At 39.0% G+C, this 24911-nt stretch overlaps 1 protein-coding gene across 2 annotated transcripts in view; it reads right to left on the minus strand.

The window, feature by feature from the left end:
- Positions 1-24911, minus strand: part of PTDSS1 (phosphatidylserine synthase 1) — a 32707-nt gene that overhangs the window by 5169 nt on the left and 2627 nt on the right. For both annotated transcript variants that reach the window (XM_005231001.4, XM_027777713.2), the window contains exons 2-11: positions 21785-21876; positions 20165-20209; positions 17791-17915; positions 14132-14290; positions 10527-10678; positions 8424-8565; positions 7406-7518; positions 5820-5885; positions 1445-1544; positions 227-295 (exon numbers count right to left, since the gene is read on the minus strand). In XM_005231001.4, coding sequence (XP_005231058.1) covers positions 227-295; positions 1445-1544; positions 5820-5885; positions 7406-7518; positions 8424-8565; positions 10527-10678; positions 14132-14290; positions 17791-17915; positions 20165-20209; positions 21785-21876 — 1063 coding nt within the window. The remainder of the gene's footprint in view (positions 1-226; positions 296-1444; positions 1545-5819; positions 5886-7405; positions 7519-8423; positions 8566-10526; positions 10679-14131; positions 14291-17790; positions 17916-20164; positions 20210-21784; positions 21877-24911) is intronic.

Consider the following 24911-nt stretch of genomic DNA (forward strand, 5'->3'; position numbering starts at 1 on the left):
CATTTTGAGTAACTAAGAAGACAGCATTCTTTAGAAACCACAGCGTAATTTGGGATCTGTCCAAGGCCTGCTGAATTCAGAGTTCTTTCTATTGACTTCAGTTAGACCCTGGACCATCCCCCCCTTCACCCCCATTTATATTAGCTCTGGTAAAGAATTCTAATATTTAGGAGCTTTGCAGTTTTAATTCTTGTATAAAACAAAAACAGGCTTCTTAATAAAGTACCTTTTCCCGGTGGCCATAGTATTCTGCATACCAAACCATACCATATAAACACAGGAAAGTTGTAAAGGCCTAAATAAGGAAGAAGAAAAAGAAAAAATGTGTAAAACTTTCCCAAATTCCTTGCTTGTTCAAGGTCCAAGAATGAGATTCCACATTCGGAGACTTTCACACTCTTGTTTCTCTCTGCATCTTTTGTCAGGATGAGCAAGACTCATGCTTCAAGGTACACATACATTCTGCCACCATGGGGTATGCAGACCAGTTCTCAATGGGAGCATGACAACACACACAGATCATTCTTGTACATGCAGGATACACTGTCAATATGATTTTTGTCCTCATCCTGTACAGTCGTCATACAAAGGCAGTTGGTAAGCCCTTGTAGGTACATTATCAGGAACACCCACTCTGGCAGAAAAACAAATTCCCCTTCTCCCTGTCCCATGCTTCAGGCTAGGTTACATGTTCGGTTTTGTGGTGCTCTGATCTGGGAAGCAAGTCAATACTTTTCTCCTCTGAAGCTTCAGGAATAAAATCATCATGCTAAATAGAAGAACAATAAATGCTGTCTTCCTATCACCTGCTCAAACTGTGTTCCCAACTAGAAGGAAGAAGTATTTATCTGTCAGCCCATTATAAATGCCTTATTTTTCACTGACCATTAAAAATGTGTTTGGCATCAGAGTTACAAGCCTGGCAAGACAAATATCCATTTACTGTTACAAAATGGGCATTTCATGCTGCACTTGCAATAATCACACTGAAGTACAAAGTTGCGGGCTGAGTGAGAATGATTTGCCTGACAAAGCAGGCTTGTTTATGTACTTGTAAGACTTTAGTGTGAATCAACATGCATTACTTATTAATGCTATTCATTAACTCCTGTTCCTTTCCAGTGGGCACTATAGCAAGCACTGCCAAAGTTAGCCTTGAGCTGACATTTTTTCTCTCATAAAGTGCCCTATAACTTGTGTTTGTTTCATGTTAAGTACTGGTACTGTGGCTATACTCTGCAATGTCAAGAAAAAAAGTTATCCTAGTCCCTTCAAAGTGTGTTCTAAATGGTCTAGCATTTGCTTTTCCTAGGACATGCACAACACTCTTCACCAGCACTCCCCAACAATGATCCCCTGCTGCCAATGTTCCAGAGAGGAAGCTATTTAGATGTTTTCAATGCTTTTGCCATGCTTTATGTTTCACATGAGAAATCTCACTTACCACACAGAGAAGCCAAAACACAACATACAGTATTTGTGTTTTGGAAAAAAGATCCTGTCCAAACTTTATGCACACAATAGCTTCAAGGAAAGCAATAACCCTGTGGGTAAATGAAAGGGGTGGGGGGGAAGCAGTTACAAACACTAAGGATTTAACTCACATGTTCACAACACAGACCCCAGACTGCCTGCTCTAAACAAGCACTACTGAGCACACACCTCCCCCCAACACCACCATTAACTGAAATTAATTTTTCTTGCTATACTTTTCTTCAGCATAAACAGCACACAAATAGTGATGGACTGGCAGTTCACGATTCTGTGAGCCTTTGCTTGTCCAGGGAACAAGGAAGGGTGTGTGCCAATAGCAGAGAATTTCTGTTTATACTTACCGCTGTGCTTCAGCCTTCACCAGATATAAATTTCTTTTCTGAACAACGAACTGACTCCCTGTTGGGTGAACTAGAACTGTGTTTTGGGGATTTCTCTACTGGATGTGAGTTTACTACAATTCTAAACAGGCTACTTTGCTTGCTTCAGATGGATTTTAATGAGAATATTAACATGAAACAGCATTTCCAATTCTCTAAGAATCCATGCCTTTGCCCTGGTTGGTGTGCAAACTCTGATCCACACTACAGTATCTGAGGATTTCTGAAGAAACTGAGAGGAAAAACTGCAGTATTCGCTTTCCTCTCTGGCATTACAGGAATCAAAACAAGTATCTTCAGCTCTCTCCCTATTACCACATGTCTACATCTTTTCAGGCTCAAAGCTATGGAGGCTTGTCCACCACTTGGTGTGGAACAAGGGGTTATGAATCCAAAGTTTCCATCACTTGCCATGAAAACATAGTTTGTATAGGTCCTGGACACAAAATTACATATTTTTAGCAAATACAAGTGTAGAAATGTGACTGGTGCGGCAAAAGTGTAGACAATTGACTCTTCTCAAGCTGAAGCAAATCATGACGAAAACTATTAAATTTATAAAAGTTTAGTACTTAACTTGTTCAACGGTGACTTTGAGGTTGTACATATGAGCACACGAATGAAAATTCTCCCTCAAATGTGCGCAAGGCACACTTAACATCAGGTCAAGTGGTTTGGTCTCCCAAGCTCGACCCTGCAGGACACGTTCCCTACCCACACTCTCCACAACCAGGAAGCTGCCAAAAATGGCTCTACTGCCTGACAGACAGGATCCAGCTCCCTCCGTGAAAGAGTGAGGAAAGATGTATGCACAACTTAACAACCAGTATTGTGGAGATGGTCCTGGTGCAAATAAATTACAGCTTTCTCTGTACCATGTGACTTGCAACATGGTGAGTGGGGCCAAAACTTAAGAACTGTGGAATTAACGCCTAACTGACCAATACTGCAAATGAATGAGGTGCATATTAATAAAAATTTCAGAGCAGTGTTACTCTGTTGGGTGACCAACTATTTTTCTTTCTTCATTTTATATTATTCTTACTGATCCAGCTTCAGATTTAAAAAAACCCAAATAGTTAAACTGAGCTACAGCAGTGGGAACAGAAAGACCACCATCAGGAAACAAACATAAGAGGGTGTGATATACTCAAAGGTATAAACAAAACAACAGGCTATTTTCAACAAGGACTCAGAAAAATTATACAGCTGTTTGTGCTGCATTTATACATTCTTTCCATTATTCTTGTCAAGAATACTTGGGTTAAGTGTGTTGTACAATAGGACAGCTATTACAGTTAAAGTTGTAAATCAAAAAATAGAAGAATACCAACAGTGAAAGGTGTTAGTGTCCTACTGAAGGGTGATGAGAACACTCCATAGAACTAAAGACACTACAAGTTTTTATTCAATCAAAATAGTCTTGTAACATCCTACGATATTCCTCTTTGAAAGGCTTCATCTTAATGAAAATGGTGCAATTTCCAGCAGAGCTGTTGCACTGGCCTTCTTCATGCCTTATCTCACTTACTGTCCATCTACTAAGAGTGATGGTACAGTATATTTCAAGTTAGAGAACACAATTCCATACTAATGCAAGGCACTAATTTTAACTATTCCCATGGTTAGACCATTACAAATTAAATTTGTGCCTTTAGAAGTAGGTCTTGATCACCACAGATATGAGTATTCTATATACTTGCTTTTAATTGCTTCAGAAATTATATTCTGGATTGTTAAATTACCTGAAGAGTCCTGTTTTTCCAACAAATAAAAGGAAATCCTAGCGTTGCTCTGTTTTTTCTAGCAATTACAGAAGTAAGCAGCATCAAGAAGAACTTGCTCCATGCACATTTCCCATTATTAGATCGGACTGTTGAATATTCTATTGCAGTTCTTGTTATGCAGTTGTAAAGAGATCTTTAAGCATATATATATTGACATATATGACATCAATGTGTTCAGTGAGAACTTTGAACCCAAGATGATGGTTTCTACAACCCTCAACAATTTTTCAGAGCCAGAAGGCAAACATTCAGCATCATATTTCTCTTCAGTTTGCAAAAGAATATGTTTAATATGGACGAAACAAGGTCATCTTTCTTTCTTCGTAATGCAGAACTTGAAAATTCTTCCCCCAAAATTACAGAACTCTTTAAAATGTGTCTTCTATAACTCTAAAATTACCATCTATAGTTGAGCAAATATCCTTTTTCATATAAGCATCTCAATTCCCCATTAATTTAAATACAGGTTTCAGTAACATGTCTGTATTCAAATGCCTGTCTCAAATACTAACAGAGTTTATTTTTAACTATTAAAATGTTTATGCACAAACAGAGAAAGGTTCTTTGATTCTAATTGTAAATTAAGTAGTTATATTAACTGTGTGATAAATTAGTTACCTTCGGTACTAAAGCACCTTCCATACCAAACCCAGAAAGACAGGTTACTCTGCCACGATCATTAAAATAATCCTTTTTAAGGACCTGTGTATGTTACAGACACCTTCTAAGAATCATAATGCGTGTTTCGAGGAGGGGGTCCTCCCTCAGTAAGGAGGTTTAGGCTTACAGAAAATGTTACCTACTCCTACTCAGCACCAGTAAAACTAAACAAGAACAGAGTTACTACCTTTTGTGTGTCCACTGGATGTTACAGTCCTGAGTTGAAGACAGTAACAGACCCATCCAGGAAGGTGGTAAGTCAGTGAAAGAGGTGAATACTTAAGCCCAGCAACACCCAAGGAGACTTGTATCTTGTTCTCCAGGGTACATTTAAAACAACAGTAGAAATCTCTTCAATTATACTGCAGCATGCTCTGCTCTTATCTCAATAAAATGCTGAGAAAGGGGCATTCTTTACAGTGCTGTAGAGCACCTGGAAACATGCTTTCCAGCCCAGCACTGTTCCTAAAACTCTGTAACATCCTTAAGACTAACAGTAAAGGCGAGATAAGTTTGCCAGAGCACACTCTCCAAATTAGATCTCAGTATTTTACAGCTCATTGAAATGCTATTCCAATTTAAAACAGTAAAAGATTCTTCTATTAAACATGAGAATGGTTCAGACAATTTGAAAATAAGATATACCTTAATCTTGACAAAGAGAATGAAGCAGCTGCTTTAATTTAAAATCATTGCCACCAGAAATTAGCTTCTTGAATAGTTTCTTAAAATACATATTTTTTTCTTTAAGATGGGATTTAGGATCGTCTATCATTTTCCATTTGTAAGCTTCCAAGTCATAAATCAAAAGAGACACTACTACGCTGCTTATTTACAAGCAGCTTTTACAACACTACAATAGCAAATGCTTAAGGTTTCCAGAACAGTACGTTTCAGTCAAGCCACCTAGAGAAGGAAGTTCTCACCAGAAGCAATCATGCAAACTCTTAATTTAAAGGTCTCCTCCAAGAGATATGTTGAAAGAGATCATAGACAAGGTAATCATTGTTCACAGTGATATTCCTTTCCCTCTTTGAGGGCAGCATAGAAATATTTGATAACCATGGCTTGTTTCACTGTCTTCTGCTGTGATTCCACTAACAGCAGTAATGCCCACCTTGATGGCCAGGCAAACATTGCTCCGATGACAGGCAAGCAGCAGAGGCAAAAGCTTTGGCCTTCTCACCTGACTGAGACAATGGGCAGCAAGGCCAATACTACCTTGAAGGAGCCTAGCTTTACCCAGCAGTTTCTAGTTCTTCCTTCTGTTCTTCTCCCTACTCATTCCATCACTTCCTATGTTCTACCTCCAAATCCAGAATTTTCCTTTCCTCTAAACTTGGGCGGGGGGCAGGGGAAAGAAAGAAAATCTCTCCATACTGTTCTTTACACCTAAAACAATACGTAACAAGGACTGGCTTCATGCAAAGCTGTTCCTGTGCTGGACTCATACTTAACACTTGTCCAAGTGCTTCACGAATGCAGCAAGAACACTTACCCAAACACCCAGCACTGGGTTCCCACCCTTTTGCACTGTGTATCTGTGAGGTATGCATAGTATTGCCTGAGAAGGGAAACAAGAAAATTCATCAGTGAAGTTGAAAGTCCCCAGAGCATTTACATTTAGAAAACAAGTTTATGTTACAAATGTATCTATACTGAAAATGAAGTGCTGATGCTCAAAGCCACATGCAATCGTGCTGGATGTCTAACAGATGGCTTCAATTCTAGTAGGACAGATTATCACATAGATCAAATAGCTTGAAACAACACAGAAAATCCTGAGAGCAAGGACTGGGAAAGTACTCAAACTAGTAGGCTAACAAAGCTATGTTTTGTCTCCTGCCTCTCCACTGAATCTCCAATTCTTTTAGGCAAAGTGCAACAGCTTTGAAAGAATTTGAAAAACTCCACTTTTTCCACAGTTTGTATTTAATTCTTTGACATTTGCATTTTCTTGAGAGATATGGGTTTGAATCTTGAAGAAAGCTGAATATGGCTATTCCATGTCCTGGGTGAGTGCTCTAACCACTGGCATGTTTTCCCTTTAAGAACAGAGTAGAAATTCTCACTATTTTTAAAACAGCCTGGAGACCATTCTGCTGTGTTCTTCATGCTCCTAAATGTTAAGTTTACAGAGGGGAATTCCAAAGTGGAACTGAAGTTCTTTTTCTGTCTTTGTCTCAGATCTCCACCAACAGATGGGGAAGTGTTATTAATCCAACTATACACGGATTGTTTAAGAATAAAGACATCTACAAGTTGGCAAGTGCCATAAAAATACTTAAAACCTCACCGATACAGGAGCTAATAGAATGTTTAAGGTGATTTAATCAACAGTGTGAAATCACTGCACTTAACCTGAGACACTAACAGCTGTATTTTAGGAATAAACCTATGCATGGCTGCCATTTAACTGTCCCAGGTAACATCACTTCACTCATGAATGGGGAATTCCCTGCCTCTTAACTTCAGAACTGCATGCATTCTGTCTATCTCCAGCTGTCACATGAAAAAAAAAAGTAAGAGAACTCTGCTAACAATGTGAAATGTGAAATACTGTGCAAGGCTAGAAGCAGGTTAATGTATCTGTACAACTATTAACACTGCATATATACTGTTTTGTTACTCAGAATATGACAATGCTCTATCTTTTCTTATAACATACTAATATTTCCTGTAGACAAACAAAATAAGCAGCTCAGAAAAACCAGCAGCTCTGGTTTTCCTCATTATGCCTTTTTGAGCACCTGACTCATCAACTTGGACACTTTCAGATACAATCCTTCAGAACAACATATGCAGCTAACTCACAGAACAGGGAGATGCTATACCAATAGAAGATGGAACACACTGGTTCTGCATCCCTATGGACATGCAGGTGTTTAAACACATTTTACCTTATTAGTTTATTTGTCAGAAAATATACTTTATTGAAGTGGTGATTGTTTTGCTTGTCATGGTGGCAAAAGCATAGATTTCTTGAAATGCACTGTACTTACTCACAAACTGTAGGCAGTCCTTGGGTGCCTAGAAGTCAAGTTACTTTAAATTGAAGAAAAAAAAACATGGCAACAAAATTACCTTACGGTGGGTGCTGTAATGATTCCTATGAAAAGGATTCTCCCCCAGCTTAAAGGGTGGCTTGCTTGGAACACAAAGATATGTTTCAAAAAGAATGTATTCAACTCAGTCAGCTAAGAAAAAAAAAAAAAGTTAGTTAATAGCATTCAATTTGCATAACTTAATGAGTTACGACACTTGAAAATGTGCAAAGATTAATATGGAAACTAAAACACCGAAGGAAAACTATTTATGCTCTACTATAGCTCTGCTGGTTAGATTGAAGATTAAAAGAGTCTAAGATTCCTGCTCTAGGACAAGTAAAACAAACAATACCCTCCAGACATCTCTATGAAAGTATTTGCTCTCTTTCCAGAAACCCATTAAGCAATCAGACACTAATAACACACTGCAGAGGTCTTCTGATAACTTGCATAACCTAAACGTGGTATGAATGACTGGGGCAAATTTAATAGAAGATATCATATGTTTCAAAGAAAAAAAAAAAGCATATCAAACAGTTCTGGTTCTCTTTTTACAAACTAAATTCGGCAAATTAAAAAAAAAAAAAAAGGTTTTTAGTTAATCATGCAAACACTGGCAGACTTAAGTACCTAAGTGGTTGGGACATATTATGGAGTCTTGCTGGATCAAGGTCAAAATTCTGAGTATCAGTGATCCATCCAGTCAATAGAAAGAGAGGAAGAAAAAAAAAAAAACCACCCAAAACGGCAAACACCCCCACCCCACCCAAAACCTCACTGTCTACCAGTTTTTAAAACTATATCCATTGCAAAGAGCAATCTGATGTCCAGTACAGCAATCTGTAACATTTGGGTTTTTCTACAGATTCTGTAATTACACTCCTGAACTATCATGTAACTCCCACCAACAATGCCCTGACCAATTCCGTACTATCAATGCATTTAACTGTGTATTTCAATGACGGACATACATCACATTAGAATATCTCCTAGCCAAACAGCCATTAAGTAACTGAGCTGATGGCAGCTTTGATTTCACAGAATTTATTTCTTACCTGCCAAATGATCATAAAAAGGTAGATTCCAGCCACTCTTTGAAATGAAGACTTAGGGTCAAACCAGCGGACATAGGTCCAGCTGGCAGGGGTGAACTGTAATACAGCTCTTTTGATTTTTCCTGTAGTTGTGTGAATGTCCCTAGAAAAAGAGAATCGCTGAAGTAAATACAAGGAATATGCAAGGAAAACAAAAAAGCAATAGCCATGTTACTGATGTTGCAGAACAATCACTCTTTTTCGCTGGACAGCAGAGATCTTCACAGGCACAACTGTGCACCACACACAGGTGAATTTAGCAGTATAATCTACTAAGCATTTCAGTCAGGGCACGTTCTGCTATAAAGTCCACCCTCCTCTATCCTCAGTCAGTAATTAACTACAAAATAGATCTATAACTCTGCCTGAAGGAAGAAAAAAGGACTACGATTCTGCAGCCCCCTTGGAAAACCTAGATGGTATTTCTTCCTAGTCAATGCTGCCACTGCTCTTGTCCCAAAGACTCATTCTAGAGCTCGCTGACATCAATAATTCAAGAATCTATCAGGTTCATTATTCATTAATTGTATAAGGGCTGGCTCCACAGGTTTGAAAATACTGCACTTCCAAGTTCACACAACCCTTGCTGTTCTGATATTAGATACACGTGAATCTTCTGGAGAGATGGGATAGCACTGTTAAAAGCTAGAAGACTTTTAAATTCCCTTTTGAAATGGGATGTGAGTAGAGGTTCATCTGACAAGAACATTACTGGTTCTTGCTTTTGATAACATTAGTTCAGATGAGCAACAGCATCCAAAGGAAAAAAATGCAAGAGTTTCCTTTTCTGAAGGAAGACTAGCAGGGCTAGAAGTCTGGTTTCATCCTGTTATTTCCCCAGCCCTTCTGGACAAAGGGGATTCAGATTTAATATTTCTGATAGTTGTGTTTATTTAGGTTTATGGGATCTTAGGTTAGGGGGAATCTTCTAATCTTTAAGCTCTGTGTTTATTCAATTAAAAAAAGAAAAAGGAAACAAAAGGGCACAAGCAAAAGCTTCTCATTTTGTGCAGCTCCTCTTCGTAGTAGAGGTCCAGAAAAATCTACTTATGCATTTAAAAACATGAGGAAAAATCACTTCACAATGATAGTAAAGACTAGTCTTGCCATAAATACCCTGCTGTTTTAGCTTTCAGTCAGCTCTCTAAAAACAGAAGGGCCATCAACTCTACAATGCTTATTATTCCTCATGAACTGAAATGCAGAGCAATTGAATTGAGACTAAAGGCTGGATGGTCCTCAGAGCAATTAATAAATTTGTGAGTAAGAAATGAAAGTAGTACAGAAGTTCACGCAAGGTACAAATTTGCAGTCAAGATTTGAGCTCCTTTTCCATCTCTCAAGGCAATATTCTTTGCCAATTCATTGTACTTAATCCTGTTTCGTCTATACCACCGGTAATGTGCAGATAACCATGGCTTGCCACCAACCGGCAGGGAAGAAGGCTGGAGAGGGGCAAAAAACTACAGAAGAAACCATACCTGGATAGTTAGGAACTGACATGTGCTATGCCACAAGCTGTTGCCCTTTTACACAACAAACATTACTTTATTCTGCAATGGGTCAGCAATGGGGTAAGGCAATTCACAGTACAGGTACAATCAGCCTGACTCCTCTGCAATTACAACTAGTGCTGACAGATTGCTACACTAATGCCTCACCAAGGACAGCCCAAATCTAGTTTAAAAACATTATATAATGAGAAAACAATTACAATTTTCTTTACTGCCTTCTTCAAAGTTTTACTTGTACAAAATACACCAAAAATGCAAATAGCTCTACTACTGTATATTTTCATTTGGCATCAATGCTTGTAACTTAAGATTGCAAAGGAAAATTATATATACACCTAATCATATTTACAAATATATGCTGTACAGTAGCATTACTATAAGATGGATTTTTAACATTTAAAATAAATTTACAGCATTGTTAGCAGGTGCAGATTGCATGCTAATTCTATACTATATGCACTTTACATACGCAAAAATGCGGTTTATTTCCCAAGGAAATTAATTCAATATTACAACAAACAATGTTTATCAAGGTTTAATTTAGACCTACTTGAAGCTTGCCCAGTGATAGGTCCTCATCTCCAAGAAACGACAAACTACCATGCCCAACCAGATGCCACCCCCGTTACAAAGCAGGATGTCCAAAATGACTTGATCCCACCAGCATTCAGCAAAATTAGGCAGAAGGTGCATGAAGAAGAGCTACAGAATACAGCAAAAAGATTCTGGATGAGGAACAGCACAGAATTCATAAATTCACTTTTTAAGTACACATTCAAAAATCAGCTTTTCAGTACATGTCACACTTGAAGGACATGAGCTACAACCACTGAAATTTGATGGGCATCCTTCCATTAACTCAGGAGGCCTTGGACAGAGCCACACATTAGAGGTTTCCTTCTCACCATTCCCCATTGGGGCTATGCTGTGTATAAGGATATCATGCAGCTCTTGGCCTCTTAAAAGACGATACACAGAACATTCATAGAAATGCATGAAACAAGCAGAACCGCTGCATTTCTTGGAGGAAAGGTGTTTTGCGCTTACAAAAAAAAAAAAAAGCAAAAGAAATTTACTTTTGCTAAACAGTTTTTTAACAGAAGTAAGTTTTCTAAACCAGCAACAAGGTGAAGTAAGTACCACAGATGCACTTGTAACAACTGTCAGTACTAATGAATTCTGGAGTTCAGGACTTAAGACTTGTTCTATTTCAAAACTCTTTCATTTATGACTTTTAGGAAATTTAGTGACCGTAAAGAGATTAATTAAGAGTTCACCAATATTTCAGACACTGCAAGCTTTGCTGCTGTACTTGATCCAGAATGGCTCAGGAAGTTAAGACAATATTCCACTCTCTCTTCCTGCTTGGTCTCTGCTAAGCACTAATGTTGAAGGTACTTTTATGATGAAGATAGTGGAAAATAGACCAGAAACAAACCAACATCAGACTGAAAAGCTGACACCATCTTGATATATATCAAAACATACTCAGTCCCTTCAAGATTTCCCTTGGAAAAGCGCATAAATCATTTACCTCTGAAGCAATCTGTTCCTTTCTGAATACTCAGCTGAACTGAAGACCACTATGAGGCAATTAAATGTATTTACATATACATTTGGTGACTTTACGCTTTCGATAGAGTGAAGAATAACTGGCCAGCGTTAAGGCAAGGCATAAACATAATTTACTGAGAGATAAGATTCAGCACCTCTCATCCACCTATAAGAGAAAATAATTGTATCTCTGTTCTACAAGAAAAATCACAGCAAACCAAAAAATAGATTGAAAAAGTTAGCTGTGGACTGGAACAGCTATGTGTTAAGCAGTCCCTTTGGAATACTCAAGGAGATGCTTAAGAAAACACACAGCAAACAGGAATATTCTTACCTCTACAAAAACAGTACAATTTTTGTCAGTGGAACTGTGTCTGTGGAAGATTATTGGTATGATTTTGTAATAAAGTGTCCTTTGTTTACAGATGTATAAATAAAGTATTGAAAAAAAATAAGATAGGGGAAAAGGAACAAGAAGAATGTTTTCTGTATACAGCAAGAATGAATAATGGTCCATTTATAATAAATTACAGTGACCGATAATGACGACGACAGTTCCTTTGAAAACTCTTGCAAAAGTATATCAAGACAATTTGTTTTTCTTTGACAAGGCTATGGGAATTTCAACCTGTAGAAAAGAAAATCTGTTCCTCTTCAGGACCCAAGCTACACAATGTTGCTCGTTATCCTGCTAGTTTCTCTTTCATGTTTTAAATTATTTAACCTGAAAGGGGCACTAAACTATGAATCTCAATCTGCAATAATCCAGCAAAAGACACCAGAACTTGCAGATAATAAGGCAAAAAAACCAGAGCATAGGTGTTAGCCAGACCATCTCTAAGGTTCTCAGAATGAGACACCAAGGTCTGCCTGCATCTCAACTTTAATCCAATAGTACGGAGCATGAGCCAAGTGTCCCATTTCAGAACGGGGAGCCAGCTGAAATCCATTAATGCTAATAGGAGATGCACAGCTAAATCCCTGTGTAACTGCCCTGATAACTTCTGTAGGTTTCTAATGACTCTCCTGAATTAACTAGTTCATTAAAAATCCATTTGAGTGGTGATAACCTCTCTATATGTTGAACTTTACCCAACACACTGTCTGTTGCAATAACCTGCCTTTCAGCAATAGGGAATACTAGACACCCCATGTGGTGTCAAATTGAAGATGATGGTTGTGTGATGATCAACTGAACGATAAGAGGCTGTGTGAAACAAATTTATTCTTTTCCAGCCAGAAAAAATGAGTACAATAACTAGCAAAGTTGTTTTTTGTGGATGGATACTTGCAGAATCCCAATCTTAAGCAGTTTCAAAATAGCTTAGAAAACCACATATCCTTCAATGACACAGAATAAAAAACATGTTTTAAAAAGGAACCCATGGCACTAGTATTTTCAAACCCAGAAGTTTAATTTCAGACAACTAAATCCTTATCTATGTTTTTGAATTATACATGCCTTGTCCTGAGAATGCTTGGCTCATCTGACAGCAAGTTCTACAGAAAAACATAATTTTAAAGACTAAATTCAGGTGTTTATAAATACACTTAGTATGTTAAGTGTGACAGGTTAGACTATGCTGTCCCAAAGCTGATAAAAATTGGATATTTTTTTGTCTGAATTGTCCAATCAAAGAATACAATGAAATTGAACTCATTTTTATAGAAACACATCCTTGGATTTTAGGTGACACACATTCTACTAATCAAGCTCTAGGTTACATGCAAACGAAAGCATTTACAGAGACAATTAATCAGCCTGAATCCTTAAAACAGATCTAACAATAAAGACCAGCAGCCCAAGCAACAGTCAGTTGACTGAATCAAGTCAAGCACCTGTATTTTTTTTAATCCAAAACAGGATTTGAAAGTGCCAGCAGTCAAATGACTTATGCATGTGCTTAGGAGAACTGTGGTAAAGCTAGATAGTAAGTCAGTGGTCCTTCAAACCATGGTGCAGGGGACTACACTGCATGTGAACTAGCTTAGATCTAGGTCTAGTTAAAAAAAAAATATCATTTTTTTTGTCAGTGAATATGAATAAACTAGGTTTGTGGGGTACAATTTAACAAAAGAACGGCTCACAACAGAAAACACCACACTGAATGGTGTCTTGCCATTCCATATAGACTTCTCCTCATGTGTCCTCACACCTTCCTCAGGGATCCCTCAATTCCTAGTTGCTCTACAGTATGCACAACTATACATAACATGTAATAATGTTGCATTTGGGGTAAGGGGATCATGACAGTAGATCACAGATGTTCCAAGGTGAAAAACAAGAACAATTGCCCTGAACCAGGGAATATTGGTCAACATCTGAAGTAGCATGAGTACTGACTCCCATAACAGCCAAAAAACTAACTATGGATGGCACCAATAGGCTGGCCTAGATCTCACTCCTATTCAAGTAGTAGTAAGTCATTTACCTAAACCCCAGCTTGCTGCTGTCCACTAAAAGCATCAATTGCTCAGCATCCGGTTTATAAGGCTTCAAATGTAAATCTATACTGAGAACTAGTGAGTCAGCCTTCTAGTAATGTTCACACCTCCCCCTAAGAACAATTCCAGTCTCACACACTTAGATGGATGGCTTACCTCAGTGAGCTCCCAGGTGATGCTAATAGTCCAGCACAGCCCATAGCTACGGATCAGCAAAGCCTTCATAGCCCAGCCCCAGAAATGCCCAAAAGCAAATATATCAAAGTGGCTGAGGATTCTCTCCCAGGTGATCACATGGCAGTTCACAGCATACTCCTGTTAACGAAAATTAATAAATAAAACCAACAAAAAACTTCAATCAACAGACAACTTCAGAAACACTAGTGTGAAGAAACTTCTTTCTATCCAGTACAACAAGCCTGAAATTACAAGGATATTAAAATAAGCATTATTCCACTTTCTTGTCCTTCTAAAGTCTGCAGGAAAACTTTCAGGATTAAGACTCAGTGTCATCACAGTACAGCTCTAATTTAACAGAAGATAGGATAGACCTTGGTGCCTGAAGTAGCACGTATTTCTTATGTGACAGAGGAACAGTAGAAGCAATAAAATCAGTAATAATGAAACCAGCAAACACTTCAGAAAATAGTTATTTGCTTTTCCTTGGGGTCTTGATCTAAAATAACCAGCTTTCCCCATTTTCACGCTGTGGCTCATCATGGCTAATCCTCACCAGTCTGTGACATCATCCTAATGTTCATTTGATTATCTTTTGTGCCTTGTTTTCCCCACAAAAGCAATTTCCCAGAACACAACCCTATTGAGAAAGTTCGATCACAGGGCTGGATTAAAAATAATAATAATTTTTAAAAAGGAAAAAAATCAAAGGGAACTCGTAACTGTTTTGTCACAGATGAGTAGCAGATTCCTTAAGAACATGAATTAATATTCTAGTCATCAATAACAAAAGAAATGTGTTCTCTCAACAATTTGCATAGCAAAGTTATTTGCTAGACATCACTGCCCAATAACAACAACAAAAAAATCTGTATGCTAACAGAAGGCTGCATCTGTGGGGCTCTGCCTTGTCACTGAGCACAAACAACTATTCCCCACTGGAAACACATTTTAAAAAATGTCTGCTGTCCATCCCTCCTAAAACATACATTGCCACCTGCAGGTGACCACACAGCACTGCTCGGTGCTGTTGAATTAAGAAAGGATTCTCTTTCAGGCCAGAACTATTGCTTTGCTAATCCCACACAAATGAACTGTGATCAAGCTGAAAAGGGGATGGCAGAGAAAGATTTAAATCCCAGTCTCCATAAAAAGAAGAATGCACAATTTCATACAAATACTTCTATCAGCAGGCAGTTAAGTCCCACTATGAAACTGCAAGTAACCCTTACTGCTGGTGCTCCCTGAAGTACTGCTTCTCACACATGCCATTGCTGCTTGTTATTCAGGGAAAGGTGCACCGCCTCTGTGAATGAGAAGCACAGAATGGAAGGTGCAGGCTGCTAGCCACACCGTGATATCTGAAACTTTATGATGAGTGAACACAAAGAGGTTACTCCAAAACTAAGCTTTTTTTCCCAGGGCTCTTGGTTTTTTCATTTTTTTCTGGGGGTTTTGACCCTCTATCTCACCTTTCCAGCTGCAACTCTGCCAGTCATACACTGAAATGTGTTGAACTTTCTCTTATACTCAAGCAACTTTGCCAGCCCTGCACAAAAGGCCAAGCTGCAGACTTCATTATAGTTACACTTTAAAAATTTACTCCAAGTGACAGTATCAGGATTACAAACTAGTACAAAGTATTCACTGACTGCTACAGTCAGGGAATCTGCGGCACTGTGGTTCTGTGCCAGTAGTAATACTAGTCCTCCCCTGACTTGAATCTACTTATTTCTAACTTAAATGACAGGAGAGCCAGGTGAATCTGACTTGCCAACAGACAACTCAGCTCAGCTCCCCTTTGTTGCTCGGCAACATCACTAACCCCCATGCTCATGCTCCATTTAGCAATGTGTCCTCCCACCACCCTAACAGCAGGCTGCCCACGCCTCACCACCACCACACCATCTCCTGCAAAACAGAAAGTCACAGCCCTACTCTAGATGCTGCAGTTGCACAACAGATACTGCTGATCACCAGAAGCATCCAGAGTTTTCCTGGTAAGGAGCCTATATGTAGCCCTCAGTAGCAATCAGCTAAGGTAAGCTTACTGTACTGTAAAGATTTCCATTCCTTCTTACGTGCTACAGGGCAGGACCTTGCAGCCACTGCTGATTAGGTGCTGTGCAGTAGTTTGCATACACAGTAAATTGCTATTTGCCAAAGACAATCTCCATATTTCCTCACTCTTGAGGCACAAGTGCAATAACAGCACCTACTATATACAACAGGTGACCATGGTGCACAGATGCACAAAACCAAGGGCAAGGAAGCATGCTGGTCTGGTGGCAGGCAGGAATTTGATACGGTAAGTGAAGAGGACAAGACCTGCAATTCTTGCCTCTCCACCCAGTACCCCTCTTCTGCTTGGTGCTCAACTGCTCACACCCTCTTCTGCCTGCCTCCCAACATAGCTCACATACTTCTCCCAGGCTTCCTTTTACTACTTCAAGTCCCTATGCTAGTGTCCCCTCCTGAAGGGGAACATTTTCTGTATTCAAAACTCTGCAAGCTGCTCAAAAGGCAGAAGAACAAGCCTGGCTTTCCACGCCACTCCAGATCATGGTCTATGGAAGTAATTTCCCAATGGTAATAACACTAGTGCTTAGCTGGGTGACTGAAAAGCAGCAGAGCCCTGCAGCTGTTGTATCCAGATTTCCACATATTCAGAAGCGTGTGTTGTGGTTTAACCCTAGCTGGTAATTAAGTATCACACAGCCGCTTGCTCACTCCCCCCCTCACCCAGAGGGATGGGGAGGAAAGCTGGAAAGGGATGTAAAAAAGGGTTGAGCTAAGAAAAATTTAATAATTGAAACAGAATAATAATAACAATGATGACAATAACAGTTATAATGAAAACAATAAAATCCAGAGGGAAAGGAAGAAAGGAACACGTGATGTACAATGCCACTGCTCACTACCTGCTGACCAATGCCTTGCCAGTCCCCAAGCAACCACCTGCTGGCCAACTCCCCAGGTATATATACCAAGCATGATATCCCATGGTATGGAATTCCTCTTCGGCTAGTTTGGGTCAGCTGACCTGGCTGTGTCCTCTCCCAGTTCCTTGTGCCCCTCCAGCCTTTTTGCTGGCGAGGCCTGAGGAACTGAAAAGTCTCACATCAAAGCCAAACCACAACACCGCACTAGCTCCTAAGAAGATAATTAGGTCCATTCCAGCTGAAACCAGGACACAAGCCAGTCATGTACTAAGCTCAGAGCAATAAGGCACGACCAAAGTTCTCCGAGTGCAGCACTGTGGCATCAAAAATACTGATCTGGGTCACACCATCAAGGCCTCATTTAGATACCACCTTGCTAAGTCTATTTTCAGTATCCAGGCTCATATCTATTATTTAAAGGAATCCAAAGACACCCCAGTGCAAACGTATCTCACACTGCCAACTGCATGCTCATCTGAATATCTGCTTTAGAAAAAAAAATACAGAGAAGACTTTTTCACACCAACTGATTTCAATGTAAGTAAATAGAGTTGATACAAAAGGCTCGTTGACTCTGTCAAGCATAGGCACAAACTTGCACTGCTCATGCCAGCAAATGCAGATTTATCTCTTCCTGCTCACATAAAACATGCCTAAAGTAGCCAAAATGTCCAATAAAGTGCCATGGATACATACCATAATATCTGCTTCCCTTGTGGCATATCGAAGATTAGGATCCAGCCAGTACATCACGGCTTTTACCTGCTCAAAGTTAAGGAAGAGCACGAACACCAGGAACAGAAAATAGAGCACACTGAGACCTGCAAAAAGACTCAGCTTTAAGATCACGTTCGCTCACAAAACTTGGGGCAGAGAGAGTCCAAAAAGCTGCTTTCATACTATTGGTCTACACATGCCCAGTTTGCACAAAAAGAGTTTTCTACATATAGTGGCTACATGCAAAAAAATTTTAAGAGACACAAGTCAGACAGTGATCTCTGAGCACTCAGCACTTCATATCCCCTCCTGTTTCAACTGATAGAATATATGCTCAACTGCATGAACCCAAGCGAAACAAGATCAGTTTAATCAGTTTAGACACGAGTAGTACATAGCTGTGAACAGGAAGCTCTTTAGTAAGAGATGCACTAGGATCCCAGGATTGGATTAGCTCTGTTCCTTTGCTTTAAGTATTCTTGGTCTCACTAATGCAGCTCCCTAAGCCTATATAACAGATTCCAAGACAAAAATCAATTTAATAATCCTACCTGGCAATTTTGAGCTATGCTGGCCATAAAGAACAGTTATAAACAAACTAATGCATGTCCGAGTTACTTTTGTGAGTTGGAAATTCTGCTCCTTAAAGCTTTTAAAGATAATGATAATAATTATTTCACATTGTTGTAAGTTATGAAACACTTGAATTTGGGACTACTGCCTCTTGCTTCCCAATGCCTGAATATGCATTTTTTTCAAAAAAAGGAAAAACTTGTAAGAAGTTAAGAGTCCTAGGTGTAGATTTGCGGGTAGTTGAAATTACTGTTGGGAGCATATCTTTACATTATTCATGAGTTCGCAGATAGCTAAGACTGCATTTGAAGAGGCGTATAAACACCAACACCTTTTCCATAGTCTAGCACTCAAACTTATTTGTATCCTGAAGCAATGTCTTGGAAGGCAGAAAGATTTATGACTTAGTATGTGCCATCCAAAATAAACTACCGCAATTCTAAAAAGATATTTTAAGCTATAACCAGAACTCACATGGTATTAATCCCCAGTATATGCTAGAGAACAACTTCCATTCAAGTACACACACATGATCAGAAAGCATATATATATTGTCCTCTGCAGTACATATAAAAACATACCAGGTAAACAGATGCCACACTACTACAAGTAGTGCAGCCTGCAGGCAAGGGTGCATACTGAAATGTTGAGGACACACTGCTACTGCCTTTCATCTACTGAACAGGTCTGAGACCTCAAGTGCAGCTAAATGAGCCATGCCAGAAGTAGCAGAATTACATGGGGGAAAATGTTGCTCTTGATTGTGTGTGCAGCCTTTTCCCGCAAGTACAGGGGATCAAGTTCTGGCAGTGTCAATATTGAGACTGACTTTTTACTTTACATTTGCTGAAACCTGAAATAAGCAGTAGCACCATGCTTCCCAAACTTCATAAGGAGCAGGATTGTTTAATGAGTACTACCTAATCAGCAGTATCCTTTCAATGTCAACAGATGAGTAATCGTCTACTTTGGGAGGCTACTTATTTTTAGCTACATAAGGTGGCAGGAGAGAGAAACATTCAGTCCCCTTAAAAAGAAACTGATCAGCTTTTAAATCAAATGTACCTGATAGATTTTAAGCACATTTACAGACAAAGATATGCTCTGTGAACTCTGAATTACTTCCAAATAAAATTCCTCATGTTTTTGTCATGTAATTTAGATGTTTAAGGAGCAGAATTTCATTCAGTTAGTTCTGTAGTTAATAGAATTGTTTTCCAAACTATAAATTCAACTAACATTGACAGGTATTTTTGCTGGAACTGTAAGTTAAGAATATGAGTATATGTCAAGAATATCAATAAACATATGTTAAGCTATACAATGATACAATTTAATAAACATTTAAAGTAATAGCATATTTTGCCAATAGTGAAAAGAAGCACCCTACTAGATTGGATTTAGTTAGAAGTCAGATAGTATATGCAGTAGCTGTAAAAACGCCAAACCTTTTTGGGGTGAGAAGAGATAGCACTAGGAAGAGGTGGGAGGGATGAGATCAGGAAGCACAAACACAAAATGGGACTAAAACAGAGTATCAAAACAAATGATTCCGGTTCTGGTAATCTAATTTACACCATCCTGATACAGAGTAACTACAATGACATCCCCAAACTTAACTAAGAACAGATTATAACTCACTGCTCAGGAAGTGGGAGGGAAGCAGCATTCACGGAAGTTTGATGCACAATTGTGTTTCATGACAATTCCAACCATCTGAAAGTTAAAACTGTTGTCCTGCAGAAGCTCTAAAAAAGTCAGAGATACAACTTAAACTTACCAAAAACCATTCTCCATAGCGCAGGGTGGGGACGTGTAAAGGGTCCTGTGGACAGTAAACAAAAAGCTTATTAGAACAGAGTCAAGAAAAACCACATAATCTATTTTTCAGTATATCTCATATGAGGAATTGGCATGATCATGGATCAGTTCTCCATCAAACTATGTAATATACCCAAAAGTTGGGGCTATGTTAAAAAAAAAAAAGTATCAGCAGATTTCAGAGAGGAAAAGGAGACTACCAGTTAGTAGGGTGTAGACAAAATTTTCCTTTATTAATACAGAGCTGTTTCTGGAAGACTAGTGTGCATTTTGCTCAGCAGACACCATAACTCTCAGGTGTCACCTGAGGATCTCTTGATCTGCTTTCTAGACCACAGCTCACACATGGCTTGCTCCCAATGAAGTAATTAAATACAAATTTCTCTGTGTTACCAAAGAACCATGGTGCTTAGCCATCAGATGGCCATGAAATGTTAGCAAGCAGGCCTCCTAAAACTGAGTATCATATATCTGACAAAAACTAAGATAACTATGCTTTTTACCGGTGTCAGCATTACTTACTTTAGAGCCAGTGAATAAACTGACTTTATTAGATTAAAACCCTCTCAGTTAACATAAGGACCAAAGGAGGCAAGCGTGATGAAACTGGAAAGCCTCTAAACATGAATCATACATGGAGGTAGCAAGAAGTGGCTGAACAAATATTTTCAGCACACACTGCAGACTGCTCTTTCACCATGGTATGCATAAAGGTCATTTTTCTCTGGCATTCAGTTTTTCAGGGAACACTTTGTGAACGGTATGGATTAATGACTTTTAAAATATAAGAAAAACACATCCCAACTCTGAAGTACAAAGCTATCCTGAGCACAATCCCTCTTTTTTCCTGAACACTGCCAATCCTCACACACTTTAGACTTGACCCAACAATTATGCTCTTGCTGACAGCAATAAGCAAAAATTTAAAATAATAAAAATTCATTAAAAAACCAACCAAACAAAACAGGAAGACAGGATTTCCTCCACAGAATTGTCACACAAACGTTTCTACCTCGATGCACCTTCTGCTCCTCACACAATTACCAGAATTTTTGTCCAACTTAACCTTCTACTGAGCAACTGTGGGTTTACATCATAATGGTATTTAGAACATTTCTAATTATCGCTAGCTTCTGCTAAGGCGATTTATGTAGGATCTTATTTCTCTGAGAATTTGTAGAGTGACACTTCTGTTAAAACACACTGAGGCAGACCCCTTTTAAACATTGTTTAAGGATCTGGCAGCATCATTATTTACCAATCTGAGCTGCAACTGTGCACCTGCAAATAGACACTGATTTTGAGAATCTGACTTCCTTGTTAGATACAGACAAGCTATAAATAACTTGCATTTTACAGCTATCTCCGCTCAGTATGACTGCTTTTTGTCATGAATGAAATATGCAGACAAAATGAAACCCATTTTCAGACTGTCCCTTAACATAAAGGAGCTCAAAAGAGTAAAGACAAATACATTAAAAAATGTGGTACTTTAATAAAAATCAAAATAAATATAGTGGCAATAAAAAGAAATTCATGTTACAAAAAGTGAAGTATAAACAGTATAAATCTCACTCACCATTAGGAAATGCTAGAACACTGATGATTAGAAAGAAGAAAATCACAGAGAGGATACCCCTCCAAATGTTATCCTCTGGGACAGAATCATCCCTGAAGAGACAGACATCAAAGTGTTAAAGAACATTATAGGGATAAAGTTGAAAGGCTCTGAAGATATATTATTATTATTTAAATAAAGACCACATGGAAATTAAGTATAGGAAATAAGCATGCTGGTTATATAACAAGTCAAGATAGTAACTGCACTGAATGATTTTCACTGCACTTCTGGGTATCCCTTCCTCACAAGAGAGTCAAACATACAATCAATAAATATGAGCCATAAGCATTGTTAGAAGTCAATGCAGAAGCAATGACTAAGTTTAACACAAGGCGAAAAAAAATCTTCCTGATTTAATGTTCACAGAAACATCATCAAAAGTACTTCTACACAGCAGAGACCTAGACCAAAGACTCTGGAAGCCTGGATGAAATTCCTAGGTTTCCCACTGCTGTTTTGGTGCTGTTTGTAATCCCCTTCACTCCCCTCAGCCTGTTCCCAATGCCAAATGCCTGAGGAGAGCACAGAGGGTGGAAATAATGATTACAATCAGTCTTTGGAAATAATGATTACACAGCTTAGAATCTGTGTATATGAGAGACAGAACAACTGAAGAACGAAGGAAAAATATAAACTCTCTTTTAGAACCATTAAGCCAAAGCTCTGAATAAAATACCAGGTATTATTTGTGCTACTGTCATATTAAGGCCAGAAGAGACTTTAGAATTCAGTTTGGAATGCTAAGGCAAGCACTTGACCAAGCATTTGTTTCTTTTCAGACAAATAGAATATAGTGTTCAACAGCAAGATTAACGAAAAAAAGCCCACTCAAATCTTTTAACCAGCAGCCAGCTTCTAGAAGACTTCACTGACACAAACAGAAACAAACCTCAGACTATCATAATATGCACAGCTAATATTTCGTAACGTATCACCCACTACAACTGAAATTCAAGTTTTATTATCTGGGTAATTTTTATGTACTTCAGATCAGTTTATCTATTTAAATATATTCTTTCATTCCCAACCCATGATACCAAAAAATTCCCAGGAAACTTTAGAGAGATAAAGCTCTTCCTGGCAAAATATCTGTCACATTTCTGGATGGTTCAGCAAAGAATCTGTGACAGCATAAATGCACTCCACGCTAGATATTTGCTGCAGTTACAAAAATATTTCTCACTTTGCCAAATGATTTCCCTTTCCCTCAAAATTGAGCCTTAACAGCTCCACAGCACTTTCATCATTGTGAGGCATTTAAGCACTGTGTTAATTCAACCGTATGGCAGGAAAAAGTACATTAAACATTAATGGTTTCTCCCCAGGCCTTAGGGACTCCCCACAGCATTTTTTTTAAACCAGCGCAGTCCAGATTTACCAGTCATTTTCCAGCATCCATGCTGCACAGGCTAACACTTTATACCAGCTACAAATGCCAGATTCCAGAGCTTAACTCTGGCTCCCTTGGCAATCTCAAGAGCCTCTTGCCATCCTAGCCAGTCTCAGGCTCCAATGGCTCAGACAGCAAATCCATATTCCTGGTTTAACATATGCAAATAACACACACACATGCTGTCATGGGTGCCACCAAGTGGAGGAATTCATTTTTATTTTTGAAAAGAGAACAGATTACTAGAGTCACATCACTGCACAATTCAGCACGACCAAGAAAGTGAAAGACACTGTGATCACATCACTTTATTGTTGTAACAACTGGGCTGAAGGGTCCTCACCTTTGCATATCAGGATTCTGAGTACTACTCACCTGCAAGAAATCTATCCTAGTCATGTTGGCACCACTTCCCCCCCCAAATCAACAAAGATGTACACACTGCTAAACCACACTTCCTTCCAAATGACTGGTAGAGGCATTTCAGTTTTACTTGCCGGTACCCTTCAAAAGGAATAGACAGCCAATCTTCTTGCCAGAAGCAGGTAAAAACAGGTGGGAGCAAGAGACTTGCTACTGTGCACTAGTTAGGATAAAAATTACAGCGTTTGCCTGGAAGAACTATTTTGGGGAATGCCAAGAGAAACAGGGAAGCAAAATAACTGGAAGGAAAGACACAATCACAACAAGCTGCAATCAGGAAAATGTGCTAAATCATCTCCTCACTCAGCCCTAGGAACTTTGATGCTGATTTTGAAATATGAGCATTCATGCAGCAAAACCAAGGTTTCTAACACTTGTGTGGGAGGACAGATGAAAATTCTGTCAATTTTAACCTACTTTACCAGTGCATTTTTCAATTCTGTGGCTTTTTGGAGAAGAAATAATAAAAAGCAGAGCGCATAACTGTGTAACATTTTTCTCTCTCCTGCTCTTCTCCAGAGCACTACATTACACTGGCACATTACAAAAACGTAAACTAGTAAGTTATTACATCATGAAGGAAAAAAATGAGGCTATTCAACTGAGGAAAAAACAGCTAGGACAATAAATTCAGAGCATGTGTAGGGGAAAAAAAAAAATCTTCTGTGAACTCCCCAAACCAAACCTAAATGCACAATAACCTAGTTTAATCAACTACATTAATCAAGAGATGTGAAAGACAACAGCCTACATCCTCACAGGTCTTCTGCTTCCATAAACCCCTGCAACTTCACACCAAAAGATACCAATCTGTCACCTTCCTCAGCCATGCTGCCGTGCTCCACAAAATAATCCCTCCAGCCCCTGCCTGCCCTCCTGCTGGTTGCCTCTGGTCTCAGAGAAGGCCACATCCCTCTCTCTAGGGAAGAAGAGGTCAGGCAAAACTAGAGCCGCTCTGCACCTGCACTCTTAAGATGCAGCCTGGAAGCAGAGGAGCCTGTATCTGGCTCATTCAGCAGGAAATCACCAAGGCAGCTGCAGCCATTGTCAGAAGCACTAGAAGGATGTGCTTTAAAAAACAGAATACCCTCTACTCCCCACTTTAAAACTGAAAAAGATAAACACACTCACCTTTCTTTTTCTGGATTATTATTATTATTGCTGCCTGAAGATTATCGCTATCTGAAGTTCAGCTTCACCCTTATCTGTCAGCTCAATGACAGTATCAGCTGCTCTCAGTTATCCTAAGGGAGAGCCCCGTTACGGCTTAGT

The sequence above is a fragment of the Falco peregrinus genome, chromosome 3, assembly GCF_023634155.1.
Source record: "Falco peregrinus isolate bFalPer1 chromosome 3, bFalPer1.pri, whole genome shotgun sequence".
NCBI lineage: Eukaryota > Metazoa > Chordata > Aves > Falconiformes > Falconidae > Falco > Falco peregrinus.